Source organism: Eleginops maclovinus, chromosome 6 (assembly GCF_036324505.1).
Source record: "Eleginops maclovinus isolate JMC-PN-2008 ecotype Puerto Natales chromosome 6, JC_Emac_rtc_rv5, whole genome shotgun sequence".
NCBI classification, from domain to species: Eukaryota; Metazoa; Chordata; class Actinopteri; order Perciformes; family Eleginopidae; genus Eleginops; species Eleginops maclovinus.
In genome coordinates this window covers 14701790-14723216 of record NC_086354.1, presented here as the reverse complement: position 1 = coordinate 14723216, position 21427 = coordinate 14701790, and the positions used below count along the sequence as shown (strand labels likewise).

The 21427-nt window shown below is 41.4% G+C and overlaps 1 protein-coding gene across 1 annotated transcript in view; it reads right to left on the bottom strand.

Annotated features, from left to right (window-relative positions):
- The window catches only part of arhgap21b (Rho GTPase activating protein 21b), a 35588-nt gene that overhangs the window by 3137 nt on the left and 11024 nt on the right, over positions 1 to 21427 (bottom strand). The window contains 20 exon segments of the mRNA XM_063885457.1: positions 93 to 124; positions 2801 to 2906; positions 3620 to 3787; positions 3995 to 4084; positions 4198 to 4271; positions 4376 to 4454; positions 4580 to 4738; positions 5490 to 5632; positions 5727 to 5869; positions 6000 to 6061; positions 6720 to 7019; positions 7120 to 7245; positions 7605 to 7650; positions 7760 to 7862; positions 8144 to 8290; positions 11394 to 11604; positions 11606 to 12967; positions 17291 to 17345; positions 17430 to 17508; positions 17858 to 17950. Coding sequence (XP_063741527.1) covers positions 93 to 124; positions 2801 to 2906; positions 3620 to 3787; positions 3995 to 4084; positions 4198 to 4271; positions 4376 to 4454; positions 4580 to 4738; positions 5490 to 5632; positions 5727 to 5869; positions 6000 to 6061; positions 6720 to 7019; positions 7120 to 7245; positions 7605 to 7650; positions 7760 to 7862; positions 8144 to 8290; positions 11394 to 11604; positions 11606 to 12967; positions 17291 to 17345; positions 17430 to 17508; positions 17858 to 17950 — 3578 coding nt within the window.

Genomic DNA, 21427 nt, shown 5'->3' with positions numbered 1-21427 from the left:
CAAGACTCATCAAAACTTCAGACTACAAGACAGCAAAGAAAAACAGAATAGTGTAACTTATGTGAAACAAAACAAACCAAGAAAAGAATTACCTTTGATTTAGAGGAGTCACTACATGCTGAATCTGTATCGAAGAGAAAAGAGTCATTAGTAAGCATCTGCCAACCGTCTGAATGACTTACACAGTGAACAAGATAAAGAAAGAGGCGAGGCAGATTGAAAGTTTGTACGGAATGAAACAGACGGACATGATGAGTACAATGAGAGCAGCTGAATGGAAGCAGACAACACATTTTCGGCTCACATGATGACGAGAAACCACACTAAGCAATATATGAATAAGTGGATGAAGCAGCAGAAGAGGCCTGAGAGGATGGATGAGATAAGATGTGAGAGTCCAGCAGTAAACAGAGACACAGGAAGCAGCTCATGCTCATGTTTCGATGGAACGACGGCACATCACGGACAAACACGTCAGTCACAGAGCATCACATGTAGCCTCCAACCAGCTGTAGCCATTCTTTCCCAACTCAAGACATCACAGAGGAGGGGGGGTGATGAAATAGCTTGGACTTTAAGGGGCCTGAGCTGAACAGTCACAGTGAGTGTATGTCGTGGTCGATATAGCTGGCGCAGGCAAGCCTCAGTACAATGAAAAGATTGCTCTTACTCCAAGCTAGATAAAGTCCTGCTGGGCCTTCTAAAATGTAACCTGTCATACTCAACATAAAAAGCAAATCAAAGAGTTCACAAAACTCTCACTCTGCAAAAGAAGAAAACACGCAAACTACAGCTAACAAAGATAAGCCGATTAAGAGCCCGCTTCCACCAAGCTATAACAGGAACCGTGGGGCCACAAGAGCTGAACTCAGGACCTGAGAGTCCCATTTAAAGCACTCCTGTTTGCATTTGAAAACCATTAAGATTGAACAAAATGTCCGCTGTTTAAGACTTTGTTAGTATTTGTATTTACTCTGGCGCTGGCATTTAATTGGGTGAGACCTACAGAGCTGAAAAAGGAGACAGAACTTTCATTTTATATTTGTCAGGAAGCCAGAACTTGACTATTGTTAATACAAAAAGGCCTGACCCTCATTTGTATTTTGTTAGTGATGGGCTCCAGTGCATCCTTATCATTTTGATAAAGCTCTAGGGAAGATGTGCGAAATGGACTTTGACCAATCTTCCTTTTAAACACTGAGAACTTGGGTAAATGACCATATTTTTGTCCCCTGGTGAAAGATTCCTGGGCTCCTGAAAGAGTTCCTGGGTGGAAATGGGCTATTAATGATCAAAATAAGGTTCAAAATGTGTTTGTGTGTGTGTGTGTGTGTGTGTGTGTGTGTGTCAGGAAGACAGTGTGAGGGACAGTGACTGATTTAGGTGTTGAATGTTATGTAACAGTGCGAGATGATGTGGGAATATTTGTCTGTAGTTACACGGAGACAAAGATTTTGAAATAAAGACATCACAGACAACAAATCAAACAAAAAGACACCAGAGGAGGCACCTGAAACAAAAAAATTACCCGTCGCAACAAAAAAACACTACACACACAAGCTTGTCCACTGCTACATGACTGCATGTGTGCCTCTGCATCAACATGGCACCTAAAATGTTGTGTCTGAGTGTATGTGCTGGGGAACATCCAGCTCAGTCCCACAGCTACGACCCCCACCCTCAGACATCATGACAGAGTATGCCACATGACCGGGAGAGAACCTGAGGTTGACCGTACCATGCTACTTGTCCTTGCGATCAGCTTTAGAGACAACAAGAGACAGCAGAAGGGCTTTCAGAGAAAGTACAGCAGCATCGCTCTGTATCCCCTCAATGTAGGGTATTGGTTTAAATATGAGACGTGCACACCACAGGAAAAATGACAAACATCGACTTCTCTTTCTTTCTTTTTTATCTTTTTTCCTCCTTTCGCCCAAATTTAAAAGAGCTGCGGGGTTCTGCAGACTAGGCAGCTACACTGGGCACAACACTCGTCCTTCTTCCTACAGTCCCAGCTGTCCATCACTGACATAACAGAGTCCATCAGCGACATCATCGAGTGATAGACGCCGCCCACTTGGCCTGTGTCAAGATTGGGTCATGTGTGAGTGCTGGACAGGAATAGGGGAGAAAAACAACACACTACACACAGAAGGGCAGAGGTCAGAAGGGTTAAAACTTCCATCGTTTCTTTTGGCTCGTTAGATTTTCTTTGGGAAAGAACATGCCGGGTTCATGTGAGAGACGAGGAGGAGGGGAAGAAAAGAACTGAAAGAAAAGGAGTCGTCGTCTCAACACAGGTAAAGCACAGGGAGAAAAAAATGACTCGAGCGAGAGAAAATAAAGAGTAAAGCAAAGAAATGAACGAAAAGAAAACTTGAGGACAATTGTATCTATTTGGCCAAAAAATAACACCAACAGCAAAAACAAAACAGACTTTTATCCAAAAACAAACAAATAAATAAAGGCTTAACGTACTGCAAGGTGTTTTTCAATACTTCTCCAATGGTTAAACCACAACATGTATTCATTGGAAAAATACTGAAAAAGCTTACTCAAACGTGAACAAAGAAAACGTAACTTAATAAACGTAGTTCTGCTCAAAGCATTTCAAATGATAATAATAGGCATGGTGTTCATCGTCTCAGCATAAACAGTTAACACACTTTAACATTTCATCTTGGAGTATATCTATTGCAAAGATCATTTAATGAGTAATATTTATGACATTTTTTATTACTGTTATTAGAATATTTTTGCTGTGGTGAAATATGCTGCGAGATAACCCTCAGAGACTTACCTGAGACTTCGCCCGGCGACGCTGACGTGCGGCCGATGTTGCAGAGCAGGTGGTCAATGTTGGGCACAGGCTGAGACTGCACCGTGCTCTCCTGCTCAGCTGTGGTCTGCAGACCGAGAACCAGGTGTGAATCGGAGAAGAAGAGAAAGCAGAGAGGATGAGTGATTGAATAAAAACACACTATTGCATGCACACGCTTCATTGCATCTAACGCCGCATTGATTGTCTGACTGAAAAGGTTAATTAATTGGATTAGCTTGGTTCTGTTCTCCACCAACATAGTCATTTGAGCAGTTGCTAATACAAAAATATTGATTAATTCAACTTGAAACACCAATTTAGGGCTGCAACAAATCAAATATTCATTTCAATCTCAATGTTGGGCCACAATTAAATGAACATTATCTGCGATACCGTGATGTTTAAAAACTCTGCTGCATCTCAAAACAAGTGCTAAACTTACACCAGCCACTAGGGGGCGATCAAGATGTTTTGCAAAGGTTTTGGTAAAATGGTATTTATTTGTTTTGCTTCTTGGCAAAGAACTGTGGTTTAACACCTGTCTCATTTTAATTTAAAAATGTGTACATTAGCAGGAATTAAGCAAATGGCAGTGAAAGCTGTGCTTCGTTCATTTATATGTGAAAGGGAAAATGCAAATGTGTTTTTCTTGTAAAATAAATCAATAATCATGACATCTTCATACCATACATGTATTATTGCATGCATCCATGACATGAACAGAGATAGTAGGTTTAGATATGACAGTCGATTTGTATCCATGTAAATAAACAACAAAAGGAGAAGAAGGAGACACACCACAGGGTCCTTGTCACCGTCGTCAGTGAAGAACCAGTCGTACTGCTGGATGAGGTTCTCAACTATCTTGCACTGGTCCGGCATGTGATTGACCATGTTGGTCATGTTGTCCTCAGACGTTCTGACCAGCGTAGGACCAAACACTATCGCCAAGTTACGAGGCTCCATCTGAACAGATGAGGAAAGGACACATCAAAGTTAAAGTGCTTTTATTGTCACTACTTTATAATTACAGGCTCCTACAGAGCGGAATAAAAAGGATCCAGGGCCAGTCAGGTTTAATGAAAGAATCCTCTGAAGGACGCTGGATTTACGAAGGATTGGAGGATGTTACCTCATGACATTAACACTGACACATCCTGTTAGCTGCCGTACCTTGTTCTTTTCACAGTTGTCAGAAACCTTCCTGAGGTGAGCACAAAGGAATTTCAGAGTTTCATAGTGATGATCAGGTAATTCTTGTGTCTGCAAGAATTAAAAAGGGAAGGAGTTTTGGGATTACTGGTATGCATATTAAGTGAAGTACCTAATGTAATGCTATTCAAATGAATGCTTCTCATTTTAAATTGTTCACTCACCAGCCTCTTGAGCTCCTTTAATCTCTCCACTGAGTCTTCTGTTCTGTTGGCTTCAATAAAATCACCATACTTTTCTGTGAAAATAAGAGGAAACCCTTAACTTTAAGCAAAGAGACAGAATACCTACCAATATTTGAATTTTTGTCTTTTCTTGGTCTGTGTATTTACAGAATCCTACCATTTGTAAACATAGGTTCTGGAAGTTTCCGGAAAAAGGATTTAAGTAAACTACTGATGACATTGAGGTCCCGCCATTTCTGCAGAGACGTGAAAGATGGAGAGAGGGTTAAGTCAAAGTGTACAGTACAGATCTGTCACTGCTAATGGATGTTGTCAGTGAGGTGGAGCACTGCACTGTGCAACCCGACTGTCAGTCACTCACGTCTTCCTGGATGTCAATGTCAGTCATGCCTTTGCTGTTGAGCTCCTCCTGCATGCTGGAGATGGAAGCGTTGTTCCCAGGCACTCTGTAGATTCCTGTGTACTCCAGACCTCTCTCCTCCACCACGTTACAGCACACCTCCACGATCAGAGGAACAAACTGCACAACAGGAAGACAATAGATACGACAAATCATTTTATTATTATTATTTGGAATCTGAAATTTGAACAAGAACCTACAAACTGGTGGGAAAAGCACAGATGTGTTTGCATGCACTTACGTGTAATTCACATTAGTGTCTCCAAATGAAGCTACCCTAGCAAGAATTAGTAAACGCCTCGGCTGACAGCTTGATATAGAAATCAATATCTTATTTAAGCCTGTCATGTAGATTAGTTTTGTATACTAATGTATAATGTATTGTCCTAGAAATAATCGAGATGACTAAATAGGATTATTGTTATTTTTAAACATTTCATGCCTGATTTTATGATTATATTACAGCATAATCATTCTTAAGATTTTCCATTCCAGTAAAAAAATATCCTGAATAAATAACAAATTAATAAAATAAAAAACTGAAAAACCAAAACAAATAAAACCTGCACTCTCTGGCTCTGTTGACACAAACACTTATAGTCTAAACAATGTCTATTAATACTAGGGGAAACCCTTGTTTATTCTGGCATCATGTTGGCATTCTTATGTAAACTGAAAAGAAAGTAAACACGACGTTCAATATTGACGTCTGCAGAAATGATGGAGGTCGTGTCCCTGGACGTCATACAAATTGTCTAACATAGTCTTTGTGACATTGTGCATGAAAGCAAGATGCTATAAACGACACCTGAATGCTAAACTGCAGGAGCATTTTCTATTCCAATGTATGGGGCGAGAGAACGAGGCTCACCCGGTTAGACAGTGCAGCTGGACAGTCATCCAGCCGCACCCCAAACGTGACCCCTGCTGGAGTCTTTTTTTCAAAAGGTTTCCTCATGATTCCTGCAATGCCGATTTTCCAAGCAGCTCTGTCCCGTGGTGGACTGGAGTCATCTGACAGTAAACAAAAATATATGCACATAAATAAATAAATTAGCCACCTGTCATTAGTATTGCCCTCTAAGCTAAACAGAGCTGGTGTGTTTACCTCTCAGCGCCCTGCGATCCTCTCCTGTACGAGGCGAATGAGGGCTGTGGCTCTTGCCTTCTTTACCTCCCAGGAAGGCTTGTTTGATACTCAGGGACTGGCGGGAGGATTTTGGAGAAGGTTCAGATCTGTTGCTGGGCGTACTGATACAGAGAAATAGCAACAAAGAAAATACAGACATATTACAATAGGTTAGGCACACCATTAAAATGGGTAGATATGTGCTGGAGAACTATAGTTGAGCGCTAGGGGGCGATGTGGAGTCCTGCACACCTCATCATGTTGTATTCTTTGATCTTTCGACTGATCAGGTCTTGACTCGTTACAGCAGCATTCTGGAAAGACAGCAGAGAAACATTAGGGACAGTAGTCATATAAAGTAGACTTGTAAAGCAGTTTACTCTAAATTAAATACAGGTTCATTTAGTTTTAATATCAGTAAACAATTGTTATTATTACTATTGTTGTTGTTGTTGATATTCCTTGTTAATCCAACAGCTTTCATTTTGTGATCATAGGGGGGAAAACTGCAATACCAATAAGAGTGTAGTAGTTACTACAACAAGTATTTCAATATGTGACTCACCCTGCTTTTAAGCCTACCTAATCATGTGCAATAAGACATCCTTCTCAGATATTCAAATGGATTATTTCCTGCAGTTTTCAGTGCTTGGCGCAGTCAGAAATGTTTCCCCTCACACCCCAAGAAAAACTACCTGTGTTTTTATTCATCCTTACCGTCAAACACGTTTCTGATTACACTTTATTGCAACCTGATGGGTGCCCCTGGAATTTCTACAAAAACTACAGTATAGTGTTCCTTGTTTTTTTCTTGCAACTGAAATAAAGTAAGTGTTACTTTCTGAAAGGAGCAAGTTCTCGTCCTTTAGGGTTTATAATTTCTCAAGACTTCCACTATAGCTGGAGGTGAGAGATCATCATGTGGTATTGACCTTTTTTTCTCTACACAACTTGAGTCTTGCTAGAACGCACCTCTTCATCGGGGTTACTGTTTTCTTGAATGACTCTAATCCAGTGCAGCATGTCGTCTCTCCCCTCTGCCTGGAACAGATACTCGCAGTCCGAGGTGGTGAGCCGCAGCACATTCTTGCGTCGTGTGTCACTGTAGGAGATGTCAATCAGACAGGCCTTGATGCTGATTCGCAGTGGTTCCTCGTCGGATGGCGTCGACGCATGAGACTGCGCATCCTTCCTGTCCTTGTAGAGGGTAAGGATGTGACCTTTCAAAACACCATACATCGGCTTCCATGATTTCATTCCTCCACCGACACGCTGCAGAGACACAGAGACAAGAGAGAAATACTTACACGTTACAAAACAAGACATTAGTAATATATTGCTGTTAAATGAAGGCAGGTGTGTAAAGGCATACCTTATTTTTATCTGTATTTAATTGCCTTAAATTGAGGAACCCCTCTCTTGTGGAATCAGCAAAGATATCGGCGGACGAATCCCTCCGAGATCCAGAATCTACAGAAGATTTATTACCGTCCAGAGCCTGGAAGAGTGGATTAATGACACGTTTTACATTCAGTATTAGCAGACAGTTCAGTGTGACATAAAACATGGGGGGGGGGGGGGCTTATGTATTTAGCAACCAGGTCCATATTTTGAGACATTTTTACAGTAAAATATACCTTTGTTAAAATGTCAATCAGTATTTGAGGCGTTCAAAATATTTACTCCCTTAGTCCTTTTTTTCTGTTCTCTTTCAATCCAAACTTCGTAAAAGGATTGCAAGCTGGACATTTCAGGTGCATTTCAATGAAAATTCAAAAAATGATTCCAAAGAAAGAAAAATCTAATGTATAATGACATAAAATATTGCATGCAGTGAGAAATCAAATAGTTTGTTACCTTCCGCAGGCCCCTAAAACTTGGCATATTCTTACTGGAAGACCTCCTAAAAAAGTCACAGAGACATTCAGATTTCATGTAAGACACAAGTTTCGACAGATCCAATAAAATGAGAATATATTCAAGCAATGGTTCTGATCCTAGTGTGCACACACCTTCTGCCCTCGTCCTCGTAGGTATCCAGACCCTCATCGTAGGATTTGGACCGCTCTGTTTTACTGGCTGTGTCAGACTCCAGTAAAGCACTTCTCAGGGACTCTATGCAGTCAAAAATATGTCAACACTCATTTAAAACAGTATTGGGAAGCAACTGGTTACATGTAAAGAGCAAATGTAATTGTTATTGCTTACAGTTAATGAGAAAATGTTTCTATCCTAATTTCAGTTGTATAAACTTTAAAGGCCAAAGATTGTATTCACTAAGATTTAATTGAAAAAATAGAATCTTAAATATCAGTCATTTCATTTTCCATCAAGGCATGCTGTAAAGCAAAGTCTTGATTGACATATCCCTCCTTTAACAAACCCAATCTGGTTACCTTGGTCATGTGACAGCTGTCGGCGAATAGGAGGGCATGGTGAGCCTGGAGTGGAGGGGCCTGTAGTTATGGATTGTGCAACAGATATCACAGCGGAGGGGGGAATGGGAGCGGCCGCCTGGTCCACACTGGGGCTGATTGGCTCATCTACAATAATAATAAAACATATTCAGTGTAAGCACGAAGATTAGATTTACATTTTGTGGCACATGCAACTGCCCATATTACTGCTCTGAATATGTATCTCTAACATCCATTTATAGAAGAAAACTTGGCTAAACACCATCTGTGGGCTCTGGGAAAAATGTAAAACTGTGTTCCTGTGACTCCAGTCGATAACGAGCCACACCAAAGCTGAGAATCAGAATGGATCATCTTCTGACAAGTTTCTTGAGGGAATAGAAAGTTCTTAACACTTGAGTACTGCCCACTCCTGGCACTTCCAGTCTGTAACAGCTCAGAGTACAAAGCTGCTCTCTGCAGCGGAGAGGTTTTGGGAGCTAAATTTAAAAGCAACTGTCCTAGTTCCAGTGTGTTCCCAACTCTGAAACGGGCAAGGAAAACAGGATGTCACCATCTTCCAAACAAGGCCTGATAGGCGATCTTTATAAAGATCTGCCCATCATTAATGAACATCATTAAGTTACTTACAAGTCTTTCATGTTTATATTCTCTCTATGAAAGATAGGGTGACCAATCCATTCTATTTCCACTTTACCTCCCAGACATTAAAGACTATACAACAAACCTTAAGGACCTTAACTCAAATGCATGCAGTTAGCTTTTGCAGAGGCAAAAAGCCCATACACTAAGCAGCCTGCTATAGCAAAACCTGAGGGGTTCTGGTCTGGGCAAAAACTGTTTCATCAGTAACATCAGGGAGCGTGTTTTGCTAAAAAAAAACTCTCACACTAGGATAATTAAAGGTGTCAAAAAGTATATCCAAAATGAGGCTGCATGGCTAAAAAACTATTAAAATTGACAATTAGAGGATCAACCTAGCTTCCATCACTCCAGCCATTGTCGTCCAAAGCAGATAATATATATATGACCTGCCTATGATGGATTGGGCTATTGGAACGATAGCCACACACGTGTAAGGCCTAGACCAGAGGGCTTTGAAACAGGGCATTGATGGAGGCCCAGACGCTAACACAATCAGGGCAGTGTTATCCTGGGCGGGGGCACCAGTCCCGGTGGTGTTGCGGCATCATCACTGTCACTGCCTGCTTTGTCTGTACCTGCACCTGGCCTACCAACATTACATGGACCGCTGAAGGAACAGCCAGACACTGTTGCGAAGCCTTAAAGTCTAGGGGACCTCATTGATATCTACGTACTGAAGGAATTCCCCCCGCCCATCCTTATCTAAATAAATGGCATGGACGAAAATAATACTCGTGTTCAAACCAAAATGAGTGTGCATATGCAGGTTTTCTTGAGGGAAAATAAAATGGGAATAGACCCTTTTCGCACTGCCAGGATAGTATGACATTCAGGATTTAAAGTGTGTCACATTCAACTTCACGGACTTCAGTCTCTCAAACTCTTAAACCAGAGTCTGTGACTGTTGGAAGTTTAGGAAGTGTAATCATGTGTGATGTTATGATGAGGGGTTTTTTCAGTTGATGTTAGCTTTCTAACAATAATGAAGTGCATTTCTGTCTTTGTCAATAGAGTCTGGTGGCTTTAATTTAATAAATAATAATAGACAAAGTAGATTTTAATGATATGTTTCTGTCAAGAGCCAATCAGAGCTGGAGCCAATAAATATGTGTGATAACCTGCGAGTCATTTGTCCTTGGAATGGGTGATGGTAACGCTCTCCACTAAAGTCAAAGGCAGATGTGTGTGTGTGCGTGCATGCGTGCATGTGCGTGCGTGCGTGCGTCCAAAGGAACTATTTGTCAGTAAAAACTTATTTTGCAACATATGTAATATTTCTTTCCCTGAACAGCTTCAAAAGACCAAACTGTAACGCAGAACTTTTCCCTGGGGTCAAACTAACACCTTGCAGTGCTGTCGCTGCCTGTGCCCTAGTTCCTCCATACAGTGCACCTGCACAGAACAAAATGTTTCCATTGTGTTCTTTCAAAATGTAGGTGGATATGACTTGGGTGTACTTTCAGTTGGAATCCACCAACACTGTGCTTACTAAGGTCTTTTATAGTGGGTCAAATACAAAGTCAAATCTTTCTAAAGTTTCTTTTTTACCTTTAGGTTCTGTTAAGAAACAGTCTAACGATGCAGAAGTAACACGAAGATCTCAGACAAATGAAGCAATGATTACCTTTGATTAAATGGAAGACTGACAGATGGATAGACAGAGAGCCACATATACACAATACATATTACATAAGAAAAGACAGATGGAGGAAGTCAAACGGAGAAAACAAGTATCCACACACATATTTTCTTCAACATTTTCAACCTGATAGAAGATTTCAAAAAAGGCCCTCCATATATTCACTTGCCAGCGGCATCGTAACTGTAGCTATATTTTCATCAAGGCACAAATATAAACATGCTGAGGGTTCCTATGAATTCTTTTTTCTTTTTCTGACGGCTGAACTGATTACGCCAGATTCCCTAAACAGAATCATTCACTGAAAAACCTTGGCTGCAAAATTCAAACTACATTTGGAAATGTCTGGTACTACTACCAAAACCTGATACAAAGCATATTAAAGTAAATCCTTTGATAACCTCTGAAAAGGGTATGAGGTAGAACATCATCAGTTCACTTCTGGTGATGACATCTATTTAATCAGCAGAAAAATCCATTATGGAAACACTGGACCATAATGTAATCCATCCTGAAGAGAAAGACCATCTAAGAAAACAATATATTAAGAGGAGAAATTCAATATTTTCCAAAAGGCTTAAATCATCCTTCATTCCGGTCCGTTAAGCTGCTCCCACAAAACCTCTCTGAATGCCACAAAAGCTGATTAATAATAACATCTTCCCACAGAGATGAATTTATATGCATCATCTGTCCACCACTGTATAGACACACACTAAAAGACACTCTATCAGATTAACCATGAAACTATAGCCGTCCACAGTCTCCTGAGTCAGTATTTCATCCATCCCTTTCAACTGGTTTTTATTAGCCTAGCATCTATGGCGGAAGCTCTTTAAACTAGCTACAGTATCAGCACTGCCAGTCTGCCTCAAGTTACTATGGATTGCTGCTGTTGCCATGACAACATTGGGCGGCAAGGCTTTCAAATGATTGTTCTCTTACCGATGAATGGAATGGAGTCCAGGGACTCATCCAGGTTGCTGGAGCAGGAGGTGTGACACTGTTCCTCGAGGCGGCGCATGCGCATCTCTCGGCGTGCATCATTGGGAAGCCAGCATGCCACCACATCTGCTGTGGAGTCTGGTCCATCGTCGTTTACTGCCAGGATGTAGGAGGGGTGCCGCAGAGGGCTGGGGTTCTTTCCAGCCGGGGGTTTTCTCCCTAAGGACGACACCAGTCTCTGTGGGGCTTCGCCCATTGACCTGACTCTGGGTGTCCGGGTGGGGTGGCTTAAGGATGCTAGGTCTCTGACGCATCTGTTTTGGTGTGGAACATGAAGAAGACCTTTGTCCGGCTAATGCTACGTCCCTGCCTGCCTCAACTGCCTGCATCATATCAGCCCCGATCCTACTCAGGCCATGTTGGGTTGGGTGGGCGCAATGATTTCCTTTGACTGCAACTCTTTGGTCAACAAAAGAATGTTCAGCACTTGTGCTCTTTCCAAAATGAGAGTGTCTGTCTGAGAGCAAGGGTGAGGATCGGGTCTGAAGAGAATCTGGTCCTTTAGAGTAAAGAGAGGGTTTAGGTGGCCCCCTCATGCCACCGCTGTATCCTGCAGAAGGCCTGTAGAGCATGGCTTGTCTGGGGATAGACTGTCTGCTTGGCCTCGTACCTTGGTCTGCCCTTCCATACCCTGCTCTCCTCTCATTGGGCCGAGCCAGCTCTGCAGGGTCAACATAGTCTGTCGAGCGTGCCCGGGCTTTGTGCATAAGGCCATCCTGGGAAACACTTCGAGGGGGCCAGTTCCTGGTATTGCCCATTCTTTCTGCACTGCTCATGCGGTCCTGGGAAGCACTGCGTGGGGCCACCTGAAAATGGGGTGGAGGTCCTTGATATTGGCGTTCATGGGAGGTACTCCTCCGCCGTATCTCTTTAGGGCCCCAGTCCCCCCGGGGAATGTGATGAGTAGGTCCAAAGGTGGCCTGACCGGATGCTCGCAAATTGTCGAGCCTCTCCTGGATAGTCCGACTACCGTGGGAATGGATTCCTTTGTTGTCAATGTACTCCCTGTACGTTTGGTATGTGCGCCAATCAATGTTTTGATTGTTGCCTGGGTAGTGAGGTACATGACCTCCATATTGAATCATTCCTGGACCACTGGAATAGACATCAGCCTTTCGAGGGTGAGAATACTGGGCCAATGACCCAGGCCTACCCCTGACAAAGACAGGGTCCATATAATCTATCCTATGTACTGGACCCATGCGCCCCATTTGGGCCGCTTCAGGAGGAACCACCACAGTTCTCACGCTGTCGTTGCGCATGCAGACTGCCATCTGGCTTTTTGGGTATGATTGAGGAGGAGGAGATGGGGGCACGGTGATCTCCTTGCGGTACCCATGGTCCGTGGCTGCTGTTGGCCCTCGGCAGACCTGCCCTGCTGAGTCTGTTGCCTGGGCCATGCCCGTAGGCTTACAGTCTACTCTGGGGTAGCATACTGGGGGGGGGTCAGGAATGTGACAGGCATTTCCACTGTAGCTGCTGCGGCCACGGATGTAGGCATCCTGGGAGTAGGCCTAGGGACAGAGCGACAAAGCAGTGTTACAATAGATACATTACAAGCTGCATTTGCAAGTGTGTGTAATATTCAACGCTGTACTACTAGATGCTTACAGAGAAGTCAAGCGTAATATCACAAATGAGACTGGATGCATGTGTGTGGGCAGTGCATGTTGCAGTAAGAGTGAGCGGAGGCGTTAGCAGTTCAGGGGTGTCAGTGGTCTTCATCTGCTCCTTATTTAGAGCTCTCATGGTAATGTTCACTGTTGACCAATGATGGTTCAAGCAGATACGATTTTTCTGTATTTGTGCTACCAATCAACTGTTATTTTCAATATGAATGAGAAGAAACATCTACTAGTGGAAGAAATGAAAACCTGCTATCGCTGAAAACACAAGATAAATGTAGATTGGTATTTATAGGTACCGAGCTCAATATTAAGCCTGTACTGACATTTACAGCAAAGATTGAGTAACAATCAATACATGTTTGATAAGTCAATCAAATAGCTAACACTCCACATATTTGAACAGCAATGATAATGTAAAAATGTAAATAAAAGACTGCCATACATGATAACAGGTGTCTCCATTTTTCCCCACCTTAGACGACGGACTTTATGCTCAGACAGACAGGAGGTCGCCCTCCCTCATAGAATACGTGCTATATTTAGCCAGCCTGATTATCCTTCAAGGAATGGAAGCCTTCACTATTTTACTGCAGATACTACTACTACTACTAAAAAACATTTTTAAAAAAAACACAATTAAACTGTTCTATGGGCTTGTTAGCCTCAATACATTTGTCTGCTACTTGTAACATACTGCGCATACAATAAGGAAAAGACGTGTTAAGGTAGGAGGACTTTGCTCTTGCTGCCTGGTGTCATATTACAATCTTACATAAAGCTGTGTGTGTACCACAGCAATCAGTGCCATGCTCTGTTCCGCCGTTCCTCCTTAGTAAGCAACAAAGTTCAGAGGTCAGTGGCCTTTATATCACACTAATAACATCTGGCATGGATGATGAAGAACGGGCGAGGTTTCACTAAAATGCCAGCTTGGTGCCAACTCGAGTTCCCATTCTAACAGGTACTGCAGGCACAGTGCATCAGCCATTTCTACACATCTGAATCACCAACACACAGCTGACCAAGCACGGCAACATAACAGAAATAATGAAAAAAAACCTGAAAACGACATTGTGTAATGACGATGCTGACATGCATGACATATTTACAAAATGAGGCATCAAGCACAACATGTAAATGGCAATTGGGTACCCAGTGTGCTGTTTGCTTACCAGATTAGTAGTTTCCAGAGAAAAAGGCTGCCGTTACAGCATGTTAAAACGACAGTGTCAAGATATCAAGGGAGAGAAAAAGATGCCAGCAGAGCAAAAGAACACACATTATTCAAGAGAAAACAGCCACAGCAATGACTGGGCTTGACATGCTAAAAATACACTGGAGCTGCAGCAGTAGTACAGACGGATGAAGAAGCAGAGATGTAACCGAGGTTGCCACGTTACAACCTGTGTGTGCCAGTCTGTCCTGGATGAAGTGGCAGCAGCAGAAGCTTGCCTCTCATGCTGCTGTTAGGTCTCCATGGTTCTATCCATCTTCAGCCAGAATATTACGCTAACTGAACAAGGTGCCTCCAGTCTCTCTCTCCCTCCCTCCCTCTGCTATTGCTCACATGACAGAAGCAGCAGCTGCTGATTATACATTCAGCTTTGATGCTACAGCCCCCGCTCCCACTGCTTCATACTTCCTCCTTTCCCCTTAGCATCAACCTGTTCTAAACACAGGGCAGTCAGCTGATTTCATCTACAGCTATAGCTCATCATTCATGCTGTTCCCATTTTTTCTTCCCTGCTCCGTATTTTCTCTGCTTTACCGGCATCCAGTTCCCTCCCTTTTTTCGCTCCTTGAATGTACCCTCTCTCCCTCTCTTTGCTAAGCAACTGCTGCCTGTGTCCAAGCAGTAAGAGTGTGCTGCCTCCTCCAGTGAAACGTCATCCTGCTAGCATCTCTCATAATCCTCTTGTTCTTATGGACAGCCGTCATCGGTTTGCCTGCCCACATTAATATTATTTTGTGTGGCTGCTGGCCATTTATGGTGTAATAATGTGGCCAGTGTTTTAACAACACACGTGTATGAAACAGTGGTCTGCGTGAATGGGTACAGAGGAAAAAATAGCAAGAGAAGGAGGAACTCACAGGGAAGGGGTGGAGTAACCGTCAATTTGTCAGAAGAAAGAAAATGAACTGATAATAAATGCATTAGGAGGGTTTGTGGATGTCGACAATATTTCATTTACACTCAAGATAAAGGTAACTAAAAGAAAGCATTGACCACACAAATATTCAGATACATTTTGTGGAGGTTAAAGAGAGATAGGACTGGCTGTTTCAATTTACATTGATACTGCAATACCAGATGGCATTCTTCTAAATGATTAATTGACCTTTACCCATCAATTTAATAATGTGGATTCAATGTGGACATAAAAGTATTCACAAGGGAAGATTTCAGGTAGAGCAACAGCGAGGCTCTTTTATTAGATCATTCATAAAGAGGCTGTCAAATCACAATTGAGCCCCTGGGAGAGGATTCCTGAGCATACTGACAAAGCACTTTAGGTATTTGCTATAGATATGGTACAGACGAGTGCATTTCCACAATACTGAATGTGCAGAATGCATAGCTGCTGCTAACAGCAGCTTGCAGCCAGCATAAATGGTTAATGATCTGAAGTGCCCAAAGGTATGAGGGCTCATCTCTGCACTGCAAATGTTTGATGGGCATCCAAACTGTTTTGAAAACCAAATGGTCAAACTGTTTTAGTCAAATGAAGATGATGTGAACCCTAATGGGATTATAGATGCATTATAAAAGCCACACATCTATGATTATTATTGCCTCTCGTAGTAGGACAATTCATTTGATACAATATTTATATCTACCTACATTATCTTTTTTTATTAAAACAAATCTAAACAGTGCTCCAGCTTGCTAATCCATTTTTGACTAAAAGACTTAAAAGACATTCAAGTGAAAACGCAACATAAGAATCTCTTTATGAAAATATGCTGCTTGTGTGCAAGAAGTCCCAACCACTAAATAAATCTAAACAACATATAATAATACATTAATAATACAGTAATTTTCTGCTACAGTTTTTCTTTTACTATGTTTTCTCTCTTCTGATAAGGGATAAAGATGTTCAATAGTCTTTAGTTTAGCAATTTTATTTCTGCATTTTATGTTCACACCTGAAGCTATTTCTGTTGTGTTGAGTCATTGACACGTAGCTACTCTGATGTGTTACAAACAGCAACTGTATTAGTAAACTGCTTCTGGGAAAGGAAGCATTCATCATCGAAAGAGCATGTCAGTATAGATCAGCTGATGATTACACAGAAGTTAAAAGACAAACATAATGTGTGTTGCACTTTATTTCATAGTCAGGTTTCTAATAAATGAGGTATGGTGAAGCAGGTCCTACAGAATGGTTGATGTCTACATTAACCGGACTCACATCATCCAAAATTACACTTATGTAAGTAAAAGACCAAAGAAATTCGACAAATTTTCTTGCCAACACTGAGGCTGTCACTATGCCTCATGTGACGCTGAAGTATGTTGAAGATGTACGGATGCATACAGAGTAATAAGCACAACAACTTTTTTACAACTCAGCTGTTTCATGTACTGTATGTCTATTCTGTTTGAAGACGATTGATTTTTTTGCTAAATATATTCTTACTTATGTGCCTTTTGCAAAAGTAAAATGAGGCCATTTCAGTGGTACATTCAGGAGCTGTTTCACAGATATGCTGCTCTGGCCTGATTAGGAGGCCTAGATAGAAAACTTATGGGATACGCAGGCTGTCTGCATCGCATGACTCGTGTCCCAAAAGGAACTCTTTAAAACTAGAGCAGCTAGTTGAGCTGGTTAATGTACTGCATTTAGGTAGCACTTCATCCAGTCTTTACGAGCCCTCAAAGCGCTGTACATTCTACAAGTCCTCATTCAGATCTCCTTCATACAGAGCATTGCCATTTGCTCGAGTAAGCTAACATTCACTCATTCACACACCGTCAGCCCTGCCATCGGGAGCAACATGGGGTTAAGTATCTTGCGCAAGGACACATCTTGCCAACTACCTCATAGCAACAGTCGCCCACAGAGATCCAGAATAACAGAAATGATTGTGGGACTGGACAAACAGCGAGTCATTTCTGTTTAAAAAAATGAAATACAACCCATATTTTTATTTTTTGTGTAAAGAAAAAAGCGTACCCCATTTCGTAAATATGTTCGGGAAACTTACCAGTTGAAGTATATCCTCGTCTTTTGGCATCACACAAAGTTCAAGAAAGTCACCACTGTTGGGGAACACAAAGAGATTTAAATCAGAAAATGCACAGACTCAGCAGAACCATTCTTACTCATTTATTTTAAAAACTCACCTGTCTTGGATCAAGGATATGACCTCACAATAGGCCTTCCCAATGATGCTTGCTCCATTCACCTTCACTAATCGATCGCCTAGTATGTGTAAAAAAAAAACAAACAGCAGCAATAATGCCGTTAGTAACAGAGAGGGGTAATAATGACAAGGAGCTGTTTGTCTTAAAACTGGAAAAGAATCCGTCGCCTGATGTTGAAGTCTGCAGTTAATATTCTAAGGAGCCCCTGTGTCCACTAGAACATACATTACTGGGGTTTTTACAGAATTGAGAAGCACACACAAAGGTGCTTTCCTACAACTCCATGGCCTGTTTTGCTTTACAGCAGGGCATGAAACAGATTACTTTGGATCACCTGGGCTCCCAATCAAAGTTTAGAAGGTTTTGTTTCATGAAGGAGACTTTATCTTTCGGTCATTAAAACGTACCCGTGCAGAGCCCAGCTCCGTGTGCGGGGCCACCTTCTTTGACTTGCTTCACGAAAATGGTGTCCATTGGTTCTAACCTATTCCGTTGTCTCCCTGATGACAAGAAAAAAGGTAATGATACATCTCATACAATCATATAAGTAGTAAAGTAAACAAAATGTTGACAAGAGGATGATTTCCCATGCAGCTCATTGTTATATTTAATATGTAGTTAAAAAATCTATAACATTAATACAATGAACAAAGAAATCCCCAAATAACAATCGCAATGTGGGTGAAAGAAGCACCGTATTGAAGGCTGAACTTTAAATGTGAAAAACAACAAACTAAAAACAAATGAGTGCCAGAGAGAGGAACAAAAGTAGAGCACAAGAAGTGGTTACATGACATGTAGGTAAGAAGAGAGAAGGGTTTCTGAAAATGCATGATCAGTAATTAGATCATAGAAAAATAAATCTCCAAAGTGGTGAAATGGTGTGGTTTCAGGGAGATGGATGAAAGCAACAAGGAAACCTGTTTGCTCATGCTGATCCTGTCTCCTAGCAGCTGCATGGCTGCCGGGAAGAAAACCAAGCAAAGAAAAGGAAGAAAGAGGGGGTGAGAGAAGGTAGAGTGACAGTGTGCTCAGCTGCACAACTCCCACTCTTTCCTTATAAACGGAGAAATAGCTCTGGGCACAGCCGAAGAGCTAAAATCCTTCAACAGTAGTTAACATTCTGGTGAGTCAGCGCACTATGGCTCACAAACTAAAGTGGATGGGAAGCCCAGCTTGAAAACGGTCGTGATAGTTTCTAAAAATGAATTAAAAGTTGTTAAAACATCCTGGCGGGATCATTCATATTGAGAGTTGAGAGTGAAAACTGTCAACTCCTGGATTTTTTAAAGAACATTAATTGTGTCCATGTCATGTAAAAGCTTAAAAGGGGACAGGAGCAAGCAGTCTACTTAATATTACTCAGTAATCAATCAATAATAATCAGCAGTAAACTGTAAACCCTTAAAGACCTCACACACACTTGGGCCTAGTCTTTTACTCTCCACACGAGATTACTCATGCAGAAACACATCCTGGGGACTTACATTATGTAATTCTTCAACAGCAGTCCCTCACAGCAGCAAGACATGCTCCCTCTGGTGGATTACTTAAGAAATGCATCAATATCTGCACAATGGCGCTCTTCATAAAGCCATTCAGAGCCATATTCACATACACAAAGCTACTCACTGCTTTGCTATCTGGAAGAACATGAGAGGATATAAGGAGAACCAAGTATATGTATTCGTATATTTTTTTATTCTTCTACTTTCAATTAATAAATGGTAAATATACATCGGAGTGTTTTTTAAATGTACTCTAATTCATTAAAAACAAATGCTATCTATCTATCATTGACAAGGCTGGTCTAAGCCTGAAGCACCACAAAACCCCAAATATCAACATAAACTCACCACCTAACTAGTGTCGGCTCCTAACCCTTTTTTGTAGAAAACATTACCAGAAATGAACTGGAGAGACTTTTTATAACCTAATTTAGATGCATTAAAACATTGCCAGGTTTCATTTCCACTATTTTAGTCAGTTTGCCTTGGTGAAAACATAATTTACCTCAAGTGCCAGGAGATGGCAAACGTGTTGTAAATTGATAGACTATTTTTTTTTTAAAATACAGAATGATTGCAGACTAAAGGTTGGACTTTAAACAGCAAGCACACAAAAAAGTATCCATAAAAAGATCTTGCCGTTTCTAAATTGAAAGTTGCCTGTGTAGTGCGGGCTTACAGCAAAAGACAGGTTCAATAACGGCTGTGATTGAGGTAAAACACGGCCTCCCTCGATGTGAAAGAGTGGAGCATTGACAAGAGAACATTAGATCACAAGTGCACCCAAACTTGACCCCAGAGTTGTGACAGAGGAGCTTTGTCTTGAGGAGCAGGAGACTCCAATACAATAAGAGAATTGATGGTGCTGAGGACCAGTGTGTGGAGCGAAAACAGGGCCACTCTCATAAATCTGAGGCAATGGTTTATTCATAAATCAATGTTTTGGCACATATTGCTTCAGATTAAAAAAAACACTTCAGCTGAATGATCAGTTGTGTCAAAAGGGCGATCAACACAATGACGGCATTTATCTGTTCAGCAAAGCAATGGTCAAAGTCAAGTCTACATGTTGCCCCGATGGTTTGGATTCTAAACTTTACACTGTAGTTAGGTAAATACAGGTTGAGCTCTTCAAAGTTGTTTGGTGGATACAAAAGTGTTTGCACACACTAAAGGTTTAAAATGTTACATTATAGGAATGTTTTGCACATTAACAACCCCAAACAAAGTGGGTATGAATACAGATAGAAGAGGTTTTGGGCATGAACGTTGATTTTGCAACTTTTAACAAATACCTTAAAGTTATTGTTTTTTGACACCCTGCTGTGGATTTAAAACACTCCCAAAGTGCCATCTGGAAATAGTTTAGATTGTGTTTTATTGACTCTTCGACCTACTGACCCATCATATCACAAGATACAGGATTTAAAAAAAGGTATATCAGTCAACATTGATGTACTATGTAATTGTCCCTCATGATCATGGTATTTGTTTCAATAAAGCACTCTCTTGAGCTCCAATTCTATAATCTTATAAAAGCCTTAAAAAAAAAATCAGCAGACTGGAGTAGGTCAAGAAATTAGTACACAAATACCCACATATTTACACCCGTAGTTCTGCCTATTGCTATTCTATGCAACTGCGACCAGGCAAGCAAAGTCTGGAGTTGAATCGTCCCAGGTTGTCCTTTTTTCCCCAATTCTGGCTTTTCGCCTGACATCCCCTTTGTTCAGCATTATGCAACCCCCAGGACTATTTAATATTCTCTGGCTTAACGGGTCGGATGCAACAAAGCGCAAGACTAAAAGTTCCTTTCACAGCTTTTTTAGTTTTTGGGTAAGATAGAAACCATGACTGCTTTGACGAATCTGGCTTTCCTGTGTGGTTACATGAAGTTTAAATTTGGACAATGAGCATCCATGTGTGTTGTTTCCAGAATATCCCTTTTGTTGAAAAAACCTCACAGTGGGTCACAAAAACAGTTCAAATTTGGAACGGAGACACCACAATACCATTTAACCATGTGGTTATGGGCGGCTTGAAGCATAATTGGAGGGCTATTTCCAGCAGTCTCTATTGAGATAAAAAGCTATCGTGCCTTGCTGGACATAAACTTTGATTTGATATCTGTGTGCAGCTCCACAATTCACTGTGTACATACATCACATACAGTCCATTCAGGATTTTAATTGAATGAAAGCTATGATTATCATTAGCACAGGACTGTGAACAGACTCAGACATGGGTTGGCTAGTAGATGTGTTCCGTGTGTTCTGTGCTTTCTAACGGGCGGGGAACTCCATGTCCTACAACACAACTGCAGACATTATCAGTTGCACCGAACAGTTATCAACCCACATGTACAGCTGGGTGATACCGTGTTATAACATGTTTCTGAATTAAAAGAGTAATGAACGATCAGGGGACATAAATATCTGAACTTTACTCACTGAAGTGTTGTCTGAGCTA